The following is a 15,085-nucleotide window of genomic DNA, read 5'->3' as shown; positions in this document are numbered from 1 at the left end:
TCAATGGCACCTGACAACAACAACAACAACCATAATTATTGGCCAGGAGTCCTTTGGTGAGCTACCTGGGCTCCCCACCTTCCTGAACCTGCCTTCCCATATCCACACAGAGCTGCTCGACCCCTGTGTTCGGGACCGTGGTGAGAGTCAATGAAGAGACACAGAAAGCTGTCAGCACTCTCTCTAACCCAGAGGAGGGGCTAATATGTGCAGGCTTTTTTGTGACCTAGATCAGAAATACACTAACATTTGTATTTTAACAGAGTTTCTGAACTTGCAACAGGACTTCCCTAGTTCTTTGAGAGAACTTTATAAATAGGCCCAGCAAGTTGTAACAGACAGAAATCATGGGGAAATTTCCCCCTATGTGTGACCTCATCACCCCTCGTCATTGGAGAAAGATGTCCATTCCTGGACGAGCATCCTAGGAGGTGGAGCGATGGAAGGCATGGGTGCGAGGTTTCGGACTTGAATTTGAGCTAAAATGTATTAGTACCTGACACAACTCAGTGCGCCTCTTTTCCAGGATCACGGCTATTGTTTTTCTTTATACATGGGTCAGTGGGGTTTTTTTACACTTATGGCCCAACCTGGGACTGAAAATGTCAAAAGGAGATGCTTTTGTGACTTACAAGGGCAAAGTTTTCCAAGTCTTGGGCCTTGAGTTTTCTAGACATTACAGGAAAGTTGTGAAATGAAGTTGGAATGGTGATGGTGGCTGTGACTTCCTCCAACAGACTCTAACATAACCAGGACAGCCACCTGGCATCCCTTCCTACCGTGAAGCCCGGTTGAATTTCCTGGAACAGACACTTGGCAAAATTCCCGCAAAGGCACCGGACTAATTTGAAAGTGACACTTCCTCATTTCACTCCTTTGTCTAGCCAGGACAGGTGTGACAGTTGGTCCCCTCTAGAACCCTTATCCTCCCGTGGCTGGAAAAAAAAAAAAAAAACTCAAAGAGAATTACAGGTGGTTTTAAAAATATCCAGTGATGGGCTAGGGCTTGTCTTCTGTGATTGTCCCTGATACTTCAAAATAGAGACCAATTAAAGGTTTACACCAGGGCGTTTATCATGTCAGATTATAGTGTTTCCTCCCAAAACTTCTTAGTTGGGGCTAATAAATGCCCCCCCCCCCACAGTGGCATGTCTCCTGTGCTGTCAAAGATAACTCAGTCCTTTCGCCTTAGATCTTATCATCAACAGTGTCACTGTGAACAGCCCATCTGGTGAGGAATTTTGTTTTACTTAGTGTTTAGAGAATCCCATTAGGGCCCAGCATCTGTGACTACAGGATTCCCATCAAAGGCTTCTTGTTCATCACATCATCCCTGCATCTATGGATGCATGTGAGGTTAGGTGATTGTTAAGACTCTACCCCTGCAACATTTTACATGTTTGTGGTCACTCTGTCCTGGGCTATGGTTCTCCTTTGGATGTTCCCATCCCTTAGATGCTATGGACAAAAACATTGAAATGACCAGCAGACTAGAGGCGCTCCTCTATTTTGGTAATGTCTGGCTTAGAAATCATGTTGGAAGGACCCACGAGGGAGTAGACACCAGGCAGCATCCAGAAAAGCCACTGCAAAGTTGATTTGGAAACAGAAAAACAGACTCTCCCAGGCCTCATAGAAGCATTTAAAAACAAAATAAAACAAAACAAAAAAAAACTCCCAAGTACTTCAAAATAACTTGGCATGATAACAGAAGTTAGGGGTCAAGTGGTGTTTATCTGTTTCTTATTTTTTGGTCCTCAGATTTACATTTCTGTGCAGTAAGGTTGCTGAACAAATTAATATTTGCATACAGAGATGCAGGCAGCGCAGAAGGCAAACAGCTGTGAATGTTTGGAAGTACTTGGAGCTCCTTGTCTGATTAGCTCCTGCATTTTTTTTTTTTTTTTCTTTCTCTATTCCCAAAACGGACAATCACTCTGACCCAGATCACTTGTTGATTGGAGTCAAGTCAAGTCTGAGCTTTGAAGATTAGGAAAACCAGAACCGGCCACCACATCTCTTTCTATTTTCTCTTACAGGACTTCAAAACTTAAAAAATGCATAATATTCCAAGTTCTCTAAAGGAATTCATCCACATTTCTGCTATGCTAAATGTTAGCAAAGTTTGTATTAGACTGTCATATTTCTTTACTTTATTCACCAGCGTACAAGACATCGATCTCAACATCTGGTTTTTAATAGCCCTCGACATCTGGGAGCTCCTTTTGATTCCTACAGTGGACGAGGCACAGTAGTGATATTGGCAGTGTGTATTTGAAAGCTACAACTTCTGTCTGTTTCAATCATAATTAATTACTGCTTTCTAATATATTTCATTTGCTAATAGTGATTTGCATTAGACCACATCTCACTGTTAAGATAATAGTGGTAGATTTTGGAGGCAGTGACTTTTCTTTCTTACTGCTTTCTTTCTTTTTTTTTAAAGAAGAAAAAACAAAAAACTTAGAAAACCTATGTAGATGGATTTGAGAAGACACCGAATATATACATGCTGCTGTATTTTTCAGTACAAAATGAAATTAACTTCAAGGAAAGTTACATTGCAGCCAGTTAGGAAGTGATCGACAGGGACCTCAGGCTACATATTGGGGATCGTCTCCCTCTTTTGTAACTTTAGCCTATCACAGCATCTTTCTGTGCTTTGAGTGTCCGTATAGCAATAGTTTGAGGGGCCAGGAACCTTCTGAAGAAAATTACTGCCCCCATCTAGAGAAATGTGCTTACATTCATGGTCACAACATGTTGCATTGAGTTTCACGGAGTGGCTTGAGCCCCAGAAACCCTTTTGTGCATGCCCTAGGATCCCTGTTCTAGAATTTCCTTCTTTCTTAACATGAAAGGGACACATCAACTTTACCTTGCTCCAGAATTAAGAGGAAGTGTAATGAATATATAAATACAATTTTACAAAGTCCTGTAAAGAAAACAGAATTTTACTGCCAAGAGCAATTATTAGACTATTTGTTATTAAGTGGCATTAAGTCAGTCACTACCCATAGCCACCCTGTATAGAGTTTCCAGGGAGCAGCTGCTAGGTTTGAACAGCTGACCTTATGGTTCAAACTGACCTTAGAATTGTATTATCCTGTAGCACCAGACCAGGAGTCCAATAAATACAATTGTACATGAAACAACCCAACTAACATGATCAATTGTACCTTCTTTTTTGTCAGAGATTTTCTACGTAAATTCCATTTTAAATCAACACCACATTGTCCATTTGAGACGCTGTACAAATCAGTTGATTGACTCAAGTCAGATAAAATGTCTTAATCCTCATAGGTCATGAACCCCTTTGGCAAACCTGGTGAACTTCTGGGCCTTGTTCTTGGCAATATGTTGTTAAACATGCAAAACAAACTATATAGGAATACCAAGGAAACCTACTCCTCACTTAACTATTTCATTATACAGCATTTCTCATCTACCACAATAATAAACAATCTACCATCCGGCTATTTTACACATTAATGAAGAAGCTAGCAATTCGTCTGTGAATGCAGGAGGGTCTCAGGTGTGCCTCCAGGAAGCTGTCCCCCTCGTGGGCATCACATCCTGCTGCCATGCCAGACCAGCCAGCCTCCTCCAGGACTTTCAAACAGCACTGAACCGGCAGAGATCTGTTTTGAGTTCCCAGCTCCCAGGCAGTCTGAGGCTCCTCAATTCAGAATTGCTGTGGAAAGGGAAGAGAGGAAAGAAAACGGCATGAGACAGGTGTTTAGAAGAACTGTGTGTGAGTCTGATGACATCCCAAAGTGAGCCCAACCTGGCCACATTTCATTCAGGCTCTCAGCATCCTTACAAGGAAGCCTCAGTGACATACCAGGCTGAGAGGATACAGCAAGCTCCTGGCTGTGAACACAGGGTCTGCAGGGGTGGGAGTGCAGTCCTGGAGGCATCTCCAAGAGGATGACTGACCCAGCATGGGAGGAGGGTGAAGTGATTAAACTCTGGGACCTCTCCTCACATAGCCCCACTTTATCCTGCTCTGTCTCCTCGAAGCCTTCTTCTTCACAGAGGAATAACCCCTAGGAGCCTCATCACACTGCTGAGCACATAACTAAAGCTGAACAGTTATTATTTCTAGGATCATTTTTCTGAATTTCAGTAAAATCAGACAAATGGATTGTCTGGAAACAGAGAAAAATACCTTCCATTGTCATATAATGCTGATTTTTTCATAACACCCTGGTATTTGGAACTTACCTAGCTATGCTGATAAGTAAGAAGTGCGTGCGTATTGGGATACAGCTCAAATCCCAGATCTGCCTCCTTGAGTAAATGACATTTACCTAGATCTATTGGCAAGATTCAATTGGACCCTATAAAATTGCTGTTCCTAAAAGGTCAAATAGTGGTATTTTCTTATGATTCAGCCTAATATTACAGTGACTCCAGCAATAAGGATCAAGCTAGTAAGAAAAAAGAGTTTTAGTGTGGTGCTGTAGGAAAAGCACTGGAATGCTAACTGATAGGTCAGTGGTTCAAACCCACCAGCTACTCATTGGAAACCCTATAAAGGGTCACTTTGAGTAGGAACTGATTCGATGGCACTTAACAACAACACCAGCAACCTTTTGGGAGGAGTACAAGTGGAGCGCTATAGGATAAGCAGTGGACTGCTAACTGGTAGGTCGGTGGTTCAAACCCATCAGTCACTCTTTAGAAACCTTATAAAAGATCATTGTGATTCAAAACAGGGTGAATGGCATTTAGCAACAGTGAGACTACGTTCCAAGTTGTTTTTATTTTTCCTGCTCCTGGTTTTCAAAACAAAGAACCAAATCCTGGCAAACTGTGGTTTCAATCGAGATTTATTTAAATAATAATAATAATAAAAAATGACTCAAAGATGTGGAACAGCAGGCTCTGAGCCATTCAATCTTCCATTCTGTGTTTCAACCCTTGTAGTAGACGCTGAGAATTCTTGTTCAAAACAGGGAACTTGTGCTGGTGGATAGTGTTCTGTTTCCAAGAAAGAAGCAATTGCTCTTCATACCAGCTAGCCCAAAAGGGAGGAAAGTATTCAGAGCCATTGGGAAACATTTTCAACAACAAGAATTCAGACCAAACAAATTTCTGTTTATTCATAGTTGAACACACTTTTGAGTTAAACAAAACTTATCTACAAGCATTCTACCAAATTGAAAGTTTGCTCCCTTTGCTTTGAAAACTTTTTTGACTGAAAACTGTGTACTCAATGCGTGGCATGCTCATCTTCTTTTACGCCAAGAACAAAACAGAACCTGACAAATCAAGATTTTTCAGCATGTTTGGGCCTTTGCGCAATAGCCAATGTGAATTATTGCATTCTAAAAAAGCTTGTTCCACCCAAGTAGATGGAGGGTTTTTTGTTTTGTTTTTTTAATTCTTCTTCAGCCTTTATTGATATTTTAAGCTTAAGAGAAATTAAGGGTATTTGATTACTATAATTACTTCTCTGCTGACTTAAAAGGTTTAATCTACTCCTTAGGCATATGCAATTCAGATTGCATGCTTTCCAAAAAAGTAATCATCTGTTAATGTACACTAATTTAAATCTTCTAATCCAATCTTGACACAGAGGCAGAGCTGGGTGGGTGGAATGTTTTTGTGTGGGGGTTGCCATAGATACAGAACTCGGTTATATATTTGACGAGTCAGTGATGTGGAACTTAAATTACTATGGATTTTTTTTTTTTTTTTAGTCTTTGCTCTTTAAGATTAAAAAACCAAGTCAAGATAGATCAGAGTGTGCCTTTCCAGTGCATCTTGGTGTAACTAACCTTCTCTTCTTTCATTCCGGTGCTCCCTCCTGTCTGTGCACCTCCCCACCTCGGGCCGCCACAGGATGACGAGGAGGGCATATGGGCATAGCCGGGCCTGTAAACCAAAGTTCCAGTTTTGTTTTGAGGGGTGAGAAACCATCTTTTATATCATTCTTATAAAAAAAATTTTTTTGCATTCTAGTTTTGTGTTGTGTGTGTGCTCAGTGATGCTTGCTGATGTCTGTGATTATGCTCTGTGTTTGCTACTGTGTTCTGTGAGCACAGAATATCCGCGTGCCCCCTCTACCCCACCCCACCCCACCCCACCCCACTTCTCTGTCCCCCCAGCCACAAAATTGCTCTGCTTTCTTGGGGTTGGATTACACACGGTTCAAATGTCTCTGTGTTATTGAAGATGCAAATGTTGTCCATATTAGGATGCACACACGGTTTTTAAGGTGCAATTGTAGACCTAGAACTTGTCACCGGATGCTTGCTTTTACCAGCTCTGCCAATATGATATAAGACTCAAATCCTGCCGGTTGTGTCTCGTGTTTGGCAAGGAATAAGGACAATAAAACTATGTATCTTTGTGAAGCTGAAACTGTCAACTCTCAGGATCCGACTTAATGGATTGGGTTGTGCTCTTTCCTTTATGGTAGTTCTAAAGAGATGGGGGGAAATGCTCAAGGCATAAACAGTAATGGTGAATGGCTAACTGTAACTCTTTGGATGAATAATCACAGAAATATTAATATTAGCAGGCCTCATGAGTGGCATTGTATCCACTCATGAGTGGATTGTTTATAAACAATTACCTTTCTATGAAGCTTATATTACAAATGTTGCATTTTTCAGGGGTTCCTGTGTTTTTGTAAGGCTGATGTGTTAGCTGTTAAGAATCTACCCCAGATTTCTGTTTTAACTACATTATAAATGAAGAGTGGCACCTGTAATTTCTACTTGGTTAAAATTTAAGTATGGAACTCAAGTATCTTGCGTTGCTGGGAATCTCACTTCTCCAGGACACTGCAGACAGTTTACATTTAAAACCAAGTCACAGATGCCCTGATGTTGCTAATACATCTGGTGATGCGGGATGTGCTGCGGCTGCCGATGACTCTGCATACGCCGATGACTCTGCATACGCCATTTTGTTCAGAACCAGGAAGGTGGTAGATTTTTGTGCCACAGGGATTTTTAATTGTCAAAAAGGACTCAATGTGCCATTCTTTTGTATCGGGATAAATGTGACATGTCACAGTGCTAGAGAACCCCCATGTTAGGGATTAGAGAGGCAGTTCTTTGGGGTAACTTAGCTTGTGTGTCCTTTCCCTTCCTATAACATGGCAGTGATTGCATTAGGTGCTTGTTGAACCAATAACTGTTGTGTTTTTTTCCAGGAGTGAACCAATAACTGGTGATAGTCCCATTGTTGTGTTTCACTTGTTGCAGGTTGCACCAATGGGTCAAATGACTTTCTTTAGTCCTATGGAGAGTACACAGAGTGGTCAGTTTTCAGATACAGCATCTGCCCATATCATAAGGATGTAACCCTTCCTGGATCCATTTGCTACTGGGAGAACATGCTTCTTATTTACATTCAGTATATAATCCGTTCTCACTTTGCCAGTAAAAGTAGAAAACAGAACTGGAATGAACACTTCCTAGTTGGAACCGATTCAATGTCACTTAGCAACAACAACAATGTGGCGCTGTGAATGAATGCACTGGACTGCAAGGTTGGCTTGAACCACAAGATTGGTGGTTCAAACTCACCAGCCACTCCTCAGAAACCCCATGCAGGGTCGCTGTGAATCAGAACCAACTTAACAACAACAATGCAAAGTGGTTCCTAAAATAAACTTGTCAGTATGAAAAACAAAACAAAACCAGTGCTGTGAAAGTGAGCCTTTGTGTTTCAGAATAGAACTGTCCTCTTCCAGGTTTTCTTGGCTGTGATCATTATGAAAGCAGATCTCCAGATCTTTGTTCCGTGATGCTGCTGGCTGGGCAGTCTTTAGATTCGTAGGTCACAGGAACTGACCTATCTTCTGTATGAGGAGGTGGAGAAGGGGGAGGCATGTAGTACCTGAGAAGTTCCTGAGCTTGCTTCTGACAGACTCTCCCTGTGTCATGAAAACTTTTAGAGAAATACTGAGTTTACTTACACAGCAAACCAAACAGAAGTATATTTTGAACTAAAGCATTGTTAAATGAGAAAGGAGGATTTTACAGTGTTATAAAACAAACAAGTGAAATATGCCTAAAACATACATGTAAAAGTTAGGTAAAGAAAGGCTTTAAGAGCCAGAGCGTGGAAGTTATTTTGAGAAGTGTAACAACATGCCTACTTGGGGATTTTTCATTTCTTATTATACTGTCATCAGTGTTATGTACTGGGATATATGTGTGTCTCCTCCTAAATAGTGGAAAGATTTCCACTGGTCTTCCACCTTGTTGTCATGGTCAGGATGGAAATGGCCCCAAAGGCCATAGAATATATTGGTTTATTCAAGCCAAGTAGAGACAATTATGTTAGATGCTTGTATCCCTTTCTCCTTGAGGAATTTCCCCAAATATCATGCACCCTGGAAAAAACTGTCTTTAAAAATTGTTGTTGTTGTTAAGTGTCATCAAGTTGATTACTACTCATAGTGACCCTCTGTACAACAGAGCCAAACACTGCCTGGTCCTATGCCACCCTCAAACATCCTCATTCCTATGTTTGAGTCCATGGTTTCAGGCACTGTGCTAATCCATCTCCTTGAGAGTCTTGCTCTTTTACCTGAACCTCTAGTTCATCAATGATGATGTCAGACCCGTCTGGTAATCTCCAAAAAGCACATGATGTGGAATTCTTACCATCTTCAATTCTAAGGAAGATTCCGGTTGTACATCTTCCAACCTAGGTTTTGATTGTTCTTGCAGCCGGTGGTGTATTTCATATTCTTCACCAACCTATAAATTCAAAGGCATCGTCTCTTCTCCAGTCTTTTTTTATTCATTGTCCTGCTTTCATGTGCATTATGATGCAATTGAAAACATCAAGACTTGGTTCATGTGTACCTTAATCCTCAAAGCATCATCTTTGCTTTTTAATAATTTAAAGAGGCCTTTTGCAACACATTTTGCCATGAAATACATTGTTTGATTTCTTGACTGCAACTTCCATAGAGGTTGATTGTGGATGCAAATAAAATGACATCCTGGACAACGTCAATCTTTTCTCCATTTATCATGATGTTGCTTATTGGTCCAGTTGTGAGAATTTTCATCTTATTTATGTTGAGGAGTAGCCAATACTGAAGGCTGTAGTCATTTATCTTCATCAGTAAGTGATTTAAATCCTCTTCACTTTCAGCAAGCAAGGTTGTATCATCCGCATATTGAAGGCTGTTTATGAGTTTTCCTCCAATCCTGATGCTATGTTCTTCATACAGTCTAGCGTCACACTTTATTTGCTCAGCAACCAGATTGAACAGGTACAGTGAAAGTGTGCAACCCTGACACACCTTTCCTACTTTAAAATCCTCTTGTTCTATTTGAATGACTACTTCTTGGTTTATGTACAAATTGAAAACGTATCAATATGTAATCCTACTTTAATGAGTTGTCATTAATTTTATAGGCTTCTGAGGGGAACTACTCATCTCTTTTTATGACTCCTTGAAATAATTTTGCTCAGATATCATCAGATTTTTAAAATTATATCTTTGAGGAGTTAAGTAATGTGAAACTGGGGCAATTTTCTATTTTTTGTTTGGGTTTCCAATGTTTTTATTGTGCTTTAGTGAAACTTTGCAAAGCAAAGCAGTTTCCCATCTGATAATTTGTACATGAAATGTAGCAGTCATCACAATGTATCAGTATTCTCCTCATTTCTGCCCCAGGTTCCCTGTTTCCTTTATACCCCTTCTTGCCTTCTCATCTTTGCATTGGGGGAAATGTTGTCATTTTGATCTTGTATAGTTGATTGCTCTAAGGAATGTATTCCTCCCGGGAGTAATTGTTTAGTTTATTAGTCCATCTATTATTTGGTTGCAAGTTGGTCTACAGGAGTGGTTTCAGTTTCAGGTCAGAAGGATGTCTTATGGCCACAGTCTTGAGGGTTCCGCCAGTCTCTGTTAGAGCAGTAAGGTTTTCTTTTCAATACAGTTTCATTTTGTTTTTTATGTTTCTCCTACTTGTTCAGGGCCCTCTATTGTGTTCTCAGCCAAAGTGTAATTATATCTGAGCATCATCTAGTTCTCAGAGTCGTGTCGGCTGTGGTTCATGTGGGCCTCTAGTCCTTTGGACTAATAATACCCTTGAATCTTTGGTTTTCTTTACTGTTGTTTGCTCTGGACAGTTGTATGATACAACAATAGTTGTATCTTAGTTTGCACCTCACAAGTTTTGAAGACTCCAGACACTATTTACCAAAACAGGATATAGAACATTATCTTTAGAAATTATATTGTGCCAATTTATGTAGAAGTCCTCTAAGTCCTTCACCTAGAGCCTAGGAACTTTGTTCCATGAGGTGTTTGGGTTTATCTGAGATGCTTCCATCACTGTACCCTTTGTGTATTCTATTGTTTGTATTAACGTCCGCCATTCCACTGCAAGGTCAGTTTGAAATGCAAGGTCGGTGGTTCAAAACCACCAGGTGCTCCTCAGAAGCAGTCTACAGGAATGCTATGAGTAGGAAACTACTTGATAGCACTTAACAGTACCATTTACAGTTGGAGCCCTGGTGTGGCACACTAAGATAAACACTGAACTGCTAACTATAAGGTTGGCAGTCTGAACTCACCAGCTGTTCCTTGGAAACCCTATACAGGGTCATTATGAGTTGAACAACAACAGCACCTAAAATTATATATGTGGAAGTAGCACTAACCAAAGGTGTATCTGCAGGTGGGTGTACGTGTGTGCACCCTCCCACACCGCTTTAGCATACCTCTTTCCCTTTGTAGACATTCATAAATTGTTATTTGTTAATATTATTGTTGTAGAATTGCCTATGGTATAATAATTAGCTTGCTGTGGTTACTGTTGGTAAGTGCCGTTGAGTTAGCTCTGCCTCATATCGACCCTGAATCAGGTTTCTGAGGAATGGTAGGAACCTTGTGGTTCAAACCGACTTTGCAGTCCAGTGCTTATTCCATGGCATCACACCGGAGTCCTGTGATTAGTTTTGTTGGCCTTTCTTCTTGTGTTCCTTTTCTTTGGTCACAATGTGCTGACTACCCCCATATACTTGCCTTCTATCTAGTTAGTAATTCCCTCCTATCCCTGGTTACCGTCAAAGAACGTTCACTTTCCTGTGTGTAAACCTGTTCTTTGGTTTTGTTGTTATTGTTTTAATATTAGCAGTTGTGCTACGGTTGTTGTTAAGTGCCGCCAAGTTGATTACAACCTATAACAACTCTGTATATGGTTTCCGAGGAGCAGCTGGTAAGCTTGAACTGCTGACCTTGCAGTTAAAACGGCTTTGCAGTCTGGCGCATTAACCCACAGCGCCACATCAGGTATGGTAGTAGTACTATGCAATATTTCTTTGTTTGTGATTGACCTTTTTCACTCTGCATAATGTCCTTCAGGAGTTCTAGTGTGGCGCTGAAGGATAAGCACAGGTCCGAAAGGTCAGTTTGAACCACAGGGTTAGTGGTTCAAACTAACCAGCCACTCCTTAGAAACCCTATACTGGGTCATTATGAGTCTGAACTAACTCAATGGCACTTAACAACAAAACAGCAAAGTCCTTTAAGTTCTTGTGAGCTGTCTCATGGGCTTGTTGTTATTATCTCTGTATAGGATTTTCATGTTTGTTTGTATGTACATTTGTGTTTCCCTTTACTTGTTGATTGTCTCTTAGATTATTTCCATCTTTTCACTATTGTGAATAACGCTGCAGTGAACATATTCATAAATAGTCTATTCAAGTTGTGGGTCTTTCTTCTGTAGGGTACATTTCCACCAAACAAGTATGAGTTGCAATCTCCCCATATCCTTGCCAACATTTGTTGTTTTCTGCTATTACTGTTTTGTTTTGTTTTTCTGATTCGTGTCATTATTGTTGGGATGAGGTGGTGTATCTCATTGTAGTTTTGATTTGTATCTCTCTTAAGGAGCTCTAGTAGTAGCATAGTGGTTACGAATCTGGCTTCTAATCTCACGATCAGCAGTTTGAAACTACCAGCTGTACCGTGGGAGAAAGATAAGGCTTTCTGCTCCTGTAAAGATTTACAGCCTCAGAAACCCTGTGCAGGGTCTCTATGAGTTGGAACCAACTCCCCAGCACATAATAACAACAACAACAAAGGCTGATGATCTGTCACATTTCTCTCTGTGTTTGTTACTGCCTGGATGCCTTGTTTGATGAAGTGTCTGTTCATATCCTTTGCCTATTTTCACATTGCATTCTTTGTCTATTTTTGTGGTATTGAGGTTTTCTATAAATTTTAGATAGGACAGATACTTCATTGCCAGAATTTCTTTTCCCAGATTGTAGGTACTGTTTTCACTCTTTTGGAGAAGTCTTTTGATGAGTATAACTGTTTAATTTTCACCTAATTCATCTTCTGCTGATTTTGTTGGTGTTCTGGGGCCTAGGAATGTTGTTGTTGTTATGTGCCATGGAGTCATTTCCGACTCATAGCAACCCTGTACAGGGTTTCCAAGGCTGTTAATCTTTATGGGAGCAGAATGTCTCATCTTTCTCCCATGGAGCAGCTGGTAGTTTCAAACTGCTGACCTTGCAGTTCGCAGCCCAATTCGTAACCATTACGCTACCAGAGCTCCTTCAATAGATATCACAATTTCGTGGGTCCCCTGTACCAGTGACTGGACAGAGAGACTACTGCCACCAATCCATAGGTCTGCAGAGTAAGTATCTGAGTGAGGTGCGGGAACTGTGTAGGGGGTTAAACAGTGGTGGGTACTGCAGGGAGCAGATAGGATGGATACTGTAGGTCCTTGGGTCTGTGCATTGATCTGGGGCTTAGTGGATGAGATGAGTGGACTTAACTTTCACATGGCACAAGACACTGCTCTTTGGATCTGGACATGGGTGTGCCAGGTCAGTCAAGAATGCTACTTACTTTCTCTCAGTATGGCTTCACTGTGCAAATTTGGCTGGCAAGGCATCAACGATCCATGCTTTTCCATATCTTCTGTTTTTTTCACAGTCTCCTTGCACTTGGCACTTGGTCCAGTGCTTCTGCCTTGACTTTGGTGCTCAGGATTCCAATGTGGTGATTTGTGTCCAATTCACTTGTTTACTTGATTCATAGTGGTATGTTTTGAGACATCTAACTGTGCCACCATATTGGACCCTCATACTGGACTTTCTGGTTTTGAAGAGGCATTGCATGTTTTGAATTGCATTGTAATCTGTGAAGCCTAAGGAAACATGAAATTTACAACTAAAGATGGGTAATGGTGACACATTAAAAATTAACTGTTCTTAATGTTTTGATTTATGGTCCTTATTAAAAAACATTTACAAGAAATTATTTTACTAGGCATCAGTAATATGCTCATAATTGTATCAGAGTGCCCTGACTTGAATCTGGAGTTTTGGTGCTGAAATGAATCATAATTTAGGAAAAGTCATTCTAAAAATAACAGTCAGTTGGAATGGACATACCAAAAGGTCTAGGCAAAATTTATCTCTGTAGTCATTCAAGGGTGATGCTTGCTAAGAGTAAAGTGAACTGGGTAAAGTTTGCTTTTATAGAGTATGACGGTCCTTAAACCAGTTAGCATTGAGTAGACTCCAGTTCATGAAGATCCCATGTGAGTCATAATAGAAGTGTGCTCCATAGGGTTTTCAGTGGCTGGTTTTCAGAAGTAGATCTCTAGACCTTTTTTCCAGGGCACTCTGTGTGGGCTTGAACCTTGAACCTTTCTATTAGAAATCCAGCATGTTAACCATTTGCACTACCCAGGGTCTGCTGATGGTGCCTAGAGGTAGTAGCCTTTGTCACCTTGGACCTTGTACCCATGCTTAGCTTTATGGGCTATGTGACCTGTACAGCCAATAGGACCACATGCTTAGAAGGGCTCCACTCTTGGTTTAATGCTCTCTTTCCACTTTCTTGAAATTATTAATATTTTTTTTAAAGCAGGAGACATAGTGTTTTCATTTTGCCTGGGGATTTGCCAATAGTAGATCAATCATATATTCTTTTTTTCCCCCAAGTAGCTTTTACTGAAAATTGAGTGATATTTTAGATGGGAGAACATCGGTTTTGCACCCACCCTATCATATTTTGCTTCATTGCAATGATTACAATTCCCTCGATACATTATCATTCAACAATATTTGCTTCTATTTTCTCTGTTTTGTTGTTGTTGTTGTTGTTGCTGTTTATTTGTTTTGGATATACACAAAATCACTCAGGAACATATAATCTTTGAAGCAACCAAAGGACACCTTCTGCAAGCCTGCCTCCTAGCCACCAGCACACAGCCTCCCCCCCCCGCCCCCCATGAGTCTATAGTTCTCAGCTGCTCTATTTCTCAATGCCATCACCACTGCCTCCATCTCTGGTGTCACTGCATCTCTAGATAGGGTCCCACATTCCGATTAACTACCTCCCGCACTTTATGTTAGAAAACTTCTATCTTTACAGCTGTGACAGTCACAATTTGCCATGATAACAATGGCTCAGTATTAAATCATAAGAATCTTATCTCAATCGTCTTACACCAGACCTGTCTAGACAAGATGAGAACTATTCGGTGGGGATTCTATCTTCCCCTGCACACTCTAAAACTAAACTCCCTCTTAAAAACTTGTAAGCCAATCACTTTGTGCTTTTATAGCAACCTCCGTCCCCACCATTTTAAGTAGCCAATGTCTAAGTTGCCCATCCCTACCAACCCTCTGTACAGAGGGGATTTGTTTGATCCTTGATGTGAAGACTCCTTCCCTCTTTGAGCTACTATATCCATAAGTATAAGTCAAGTTCATCAAATTATAGCAATTTATACTTGTTTCCTTTATCAAATTTCTTTATCTTCTTCTATTTGAGTTCTGATTGTCAAGTCATTGAAGTTATGTCACATGAATTCTATCTGCAAGTTTAGGCATTCATGTGTGTTTTCCCTTACTTCATATCAGCTGGATGCTACACTCTCAGCTCTTGCCCTCTGTGGTAGGTCCGGGGCCTCAGGACTCACCACACTTCAGACCCACCAGCCCTTCCTCTTCTCTCTTTCTCATCTCCAGGTTGATGGTTGTCTATGGAACGTGGTCAAACTCAACCCATATCTTCATTGCTGCCTTTCCCCCTCTTCCACTAATCAGTAGACCAGTGTGGTCA

The 15,085-nt window shown here is 40.7% G+C and overlaps 1 protein-coding gene across 1 annotated transcript in view; it reads left to right on the top strand.

Annotated features, from left to right (window-relative positions):
• ERC2 (ELKS/RAB6-interacting/CAST family member 2) overlaps positions 1-15,085 on the top strand; it is a 1,669,968-nt gene that overhangs the window by 1,356,255 nt on the left and 298,628 nt on the right. The window contains exon 17 of the mRNA XM_006862059.1: positions 5,851-5,916. Coding sequence (XP_006862121.1) covers positions 5,851-5,877 — 27 coding nt within the window. The 3' untranslated portion in view covers positions 5,878-5,916. The remainder of the gene's footprint in view (positions 1-5,850; positions 5,917-15,085) is intronic.

The sequence above is a fragment of the Chrysochloris asiatica genome, unplaced genomic scaffold, assembly GCF_000296735.1.
Source record: "Chrysochloris asiatica unplaced genomic scaffold, ChrAsi1.0 scaffold00046, whole genome shotgun sequence".
Classification (NCBI taxonomy): domain Eukaryota; kingdom Metazoa; phylum Chordata; class Mammalia; order Afrosoricida; family Chrysochloridae; genus Chrysochloris; species Chrysochloris asiatica.
The sequence above is the reverse complement of the archived record's forward strand: the minus strand, read 5'-3'. Positions and strand labels throughout refer to the sequence as shown.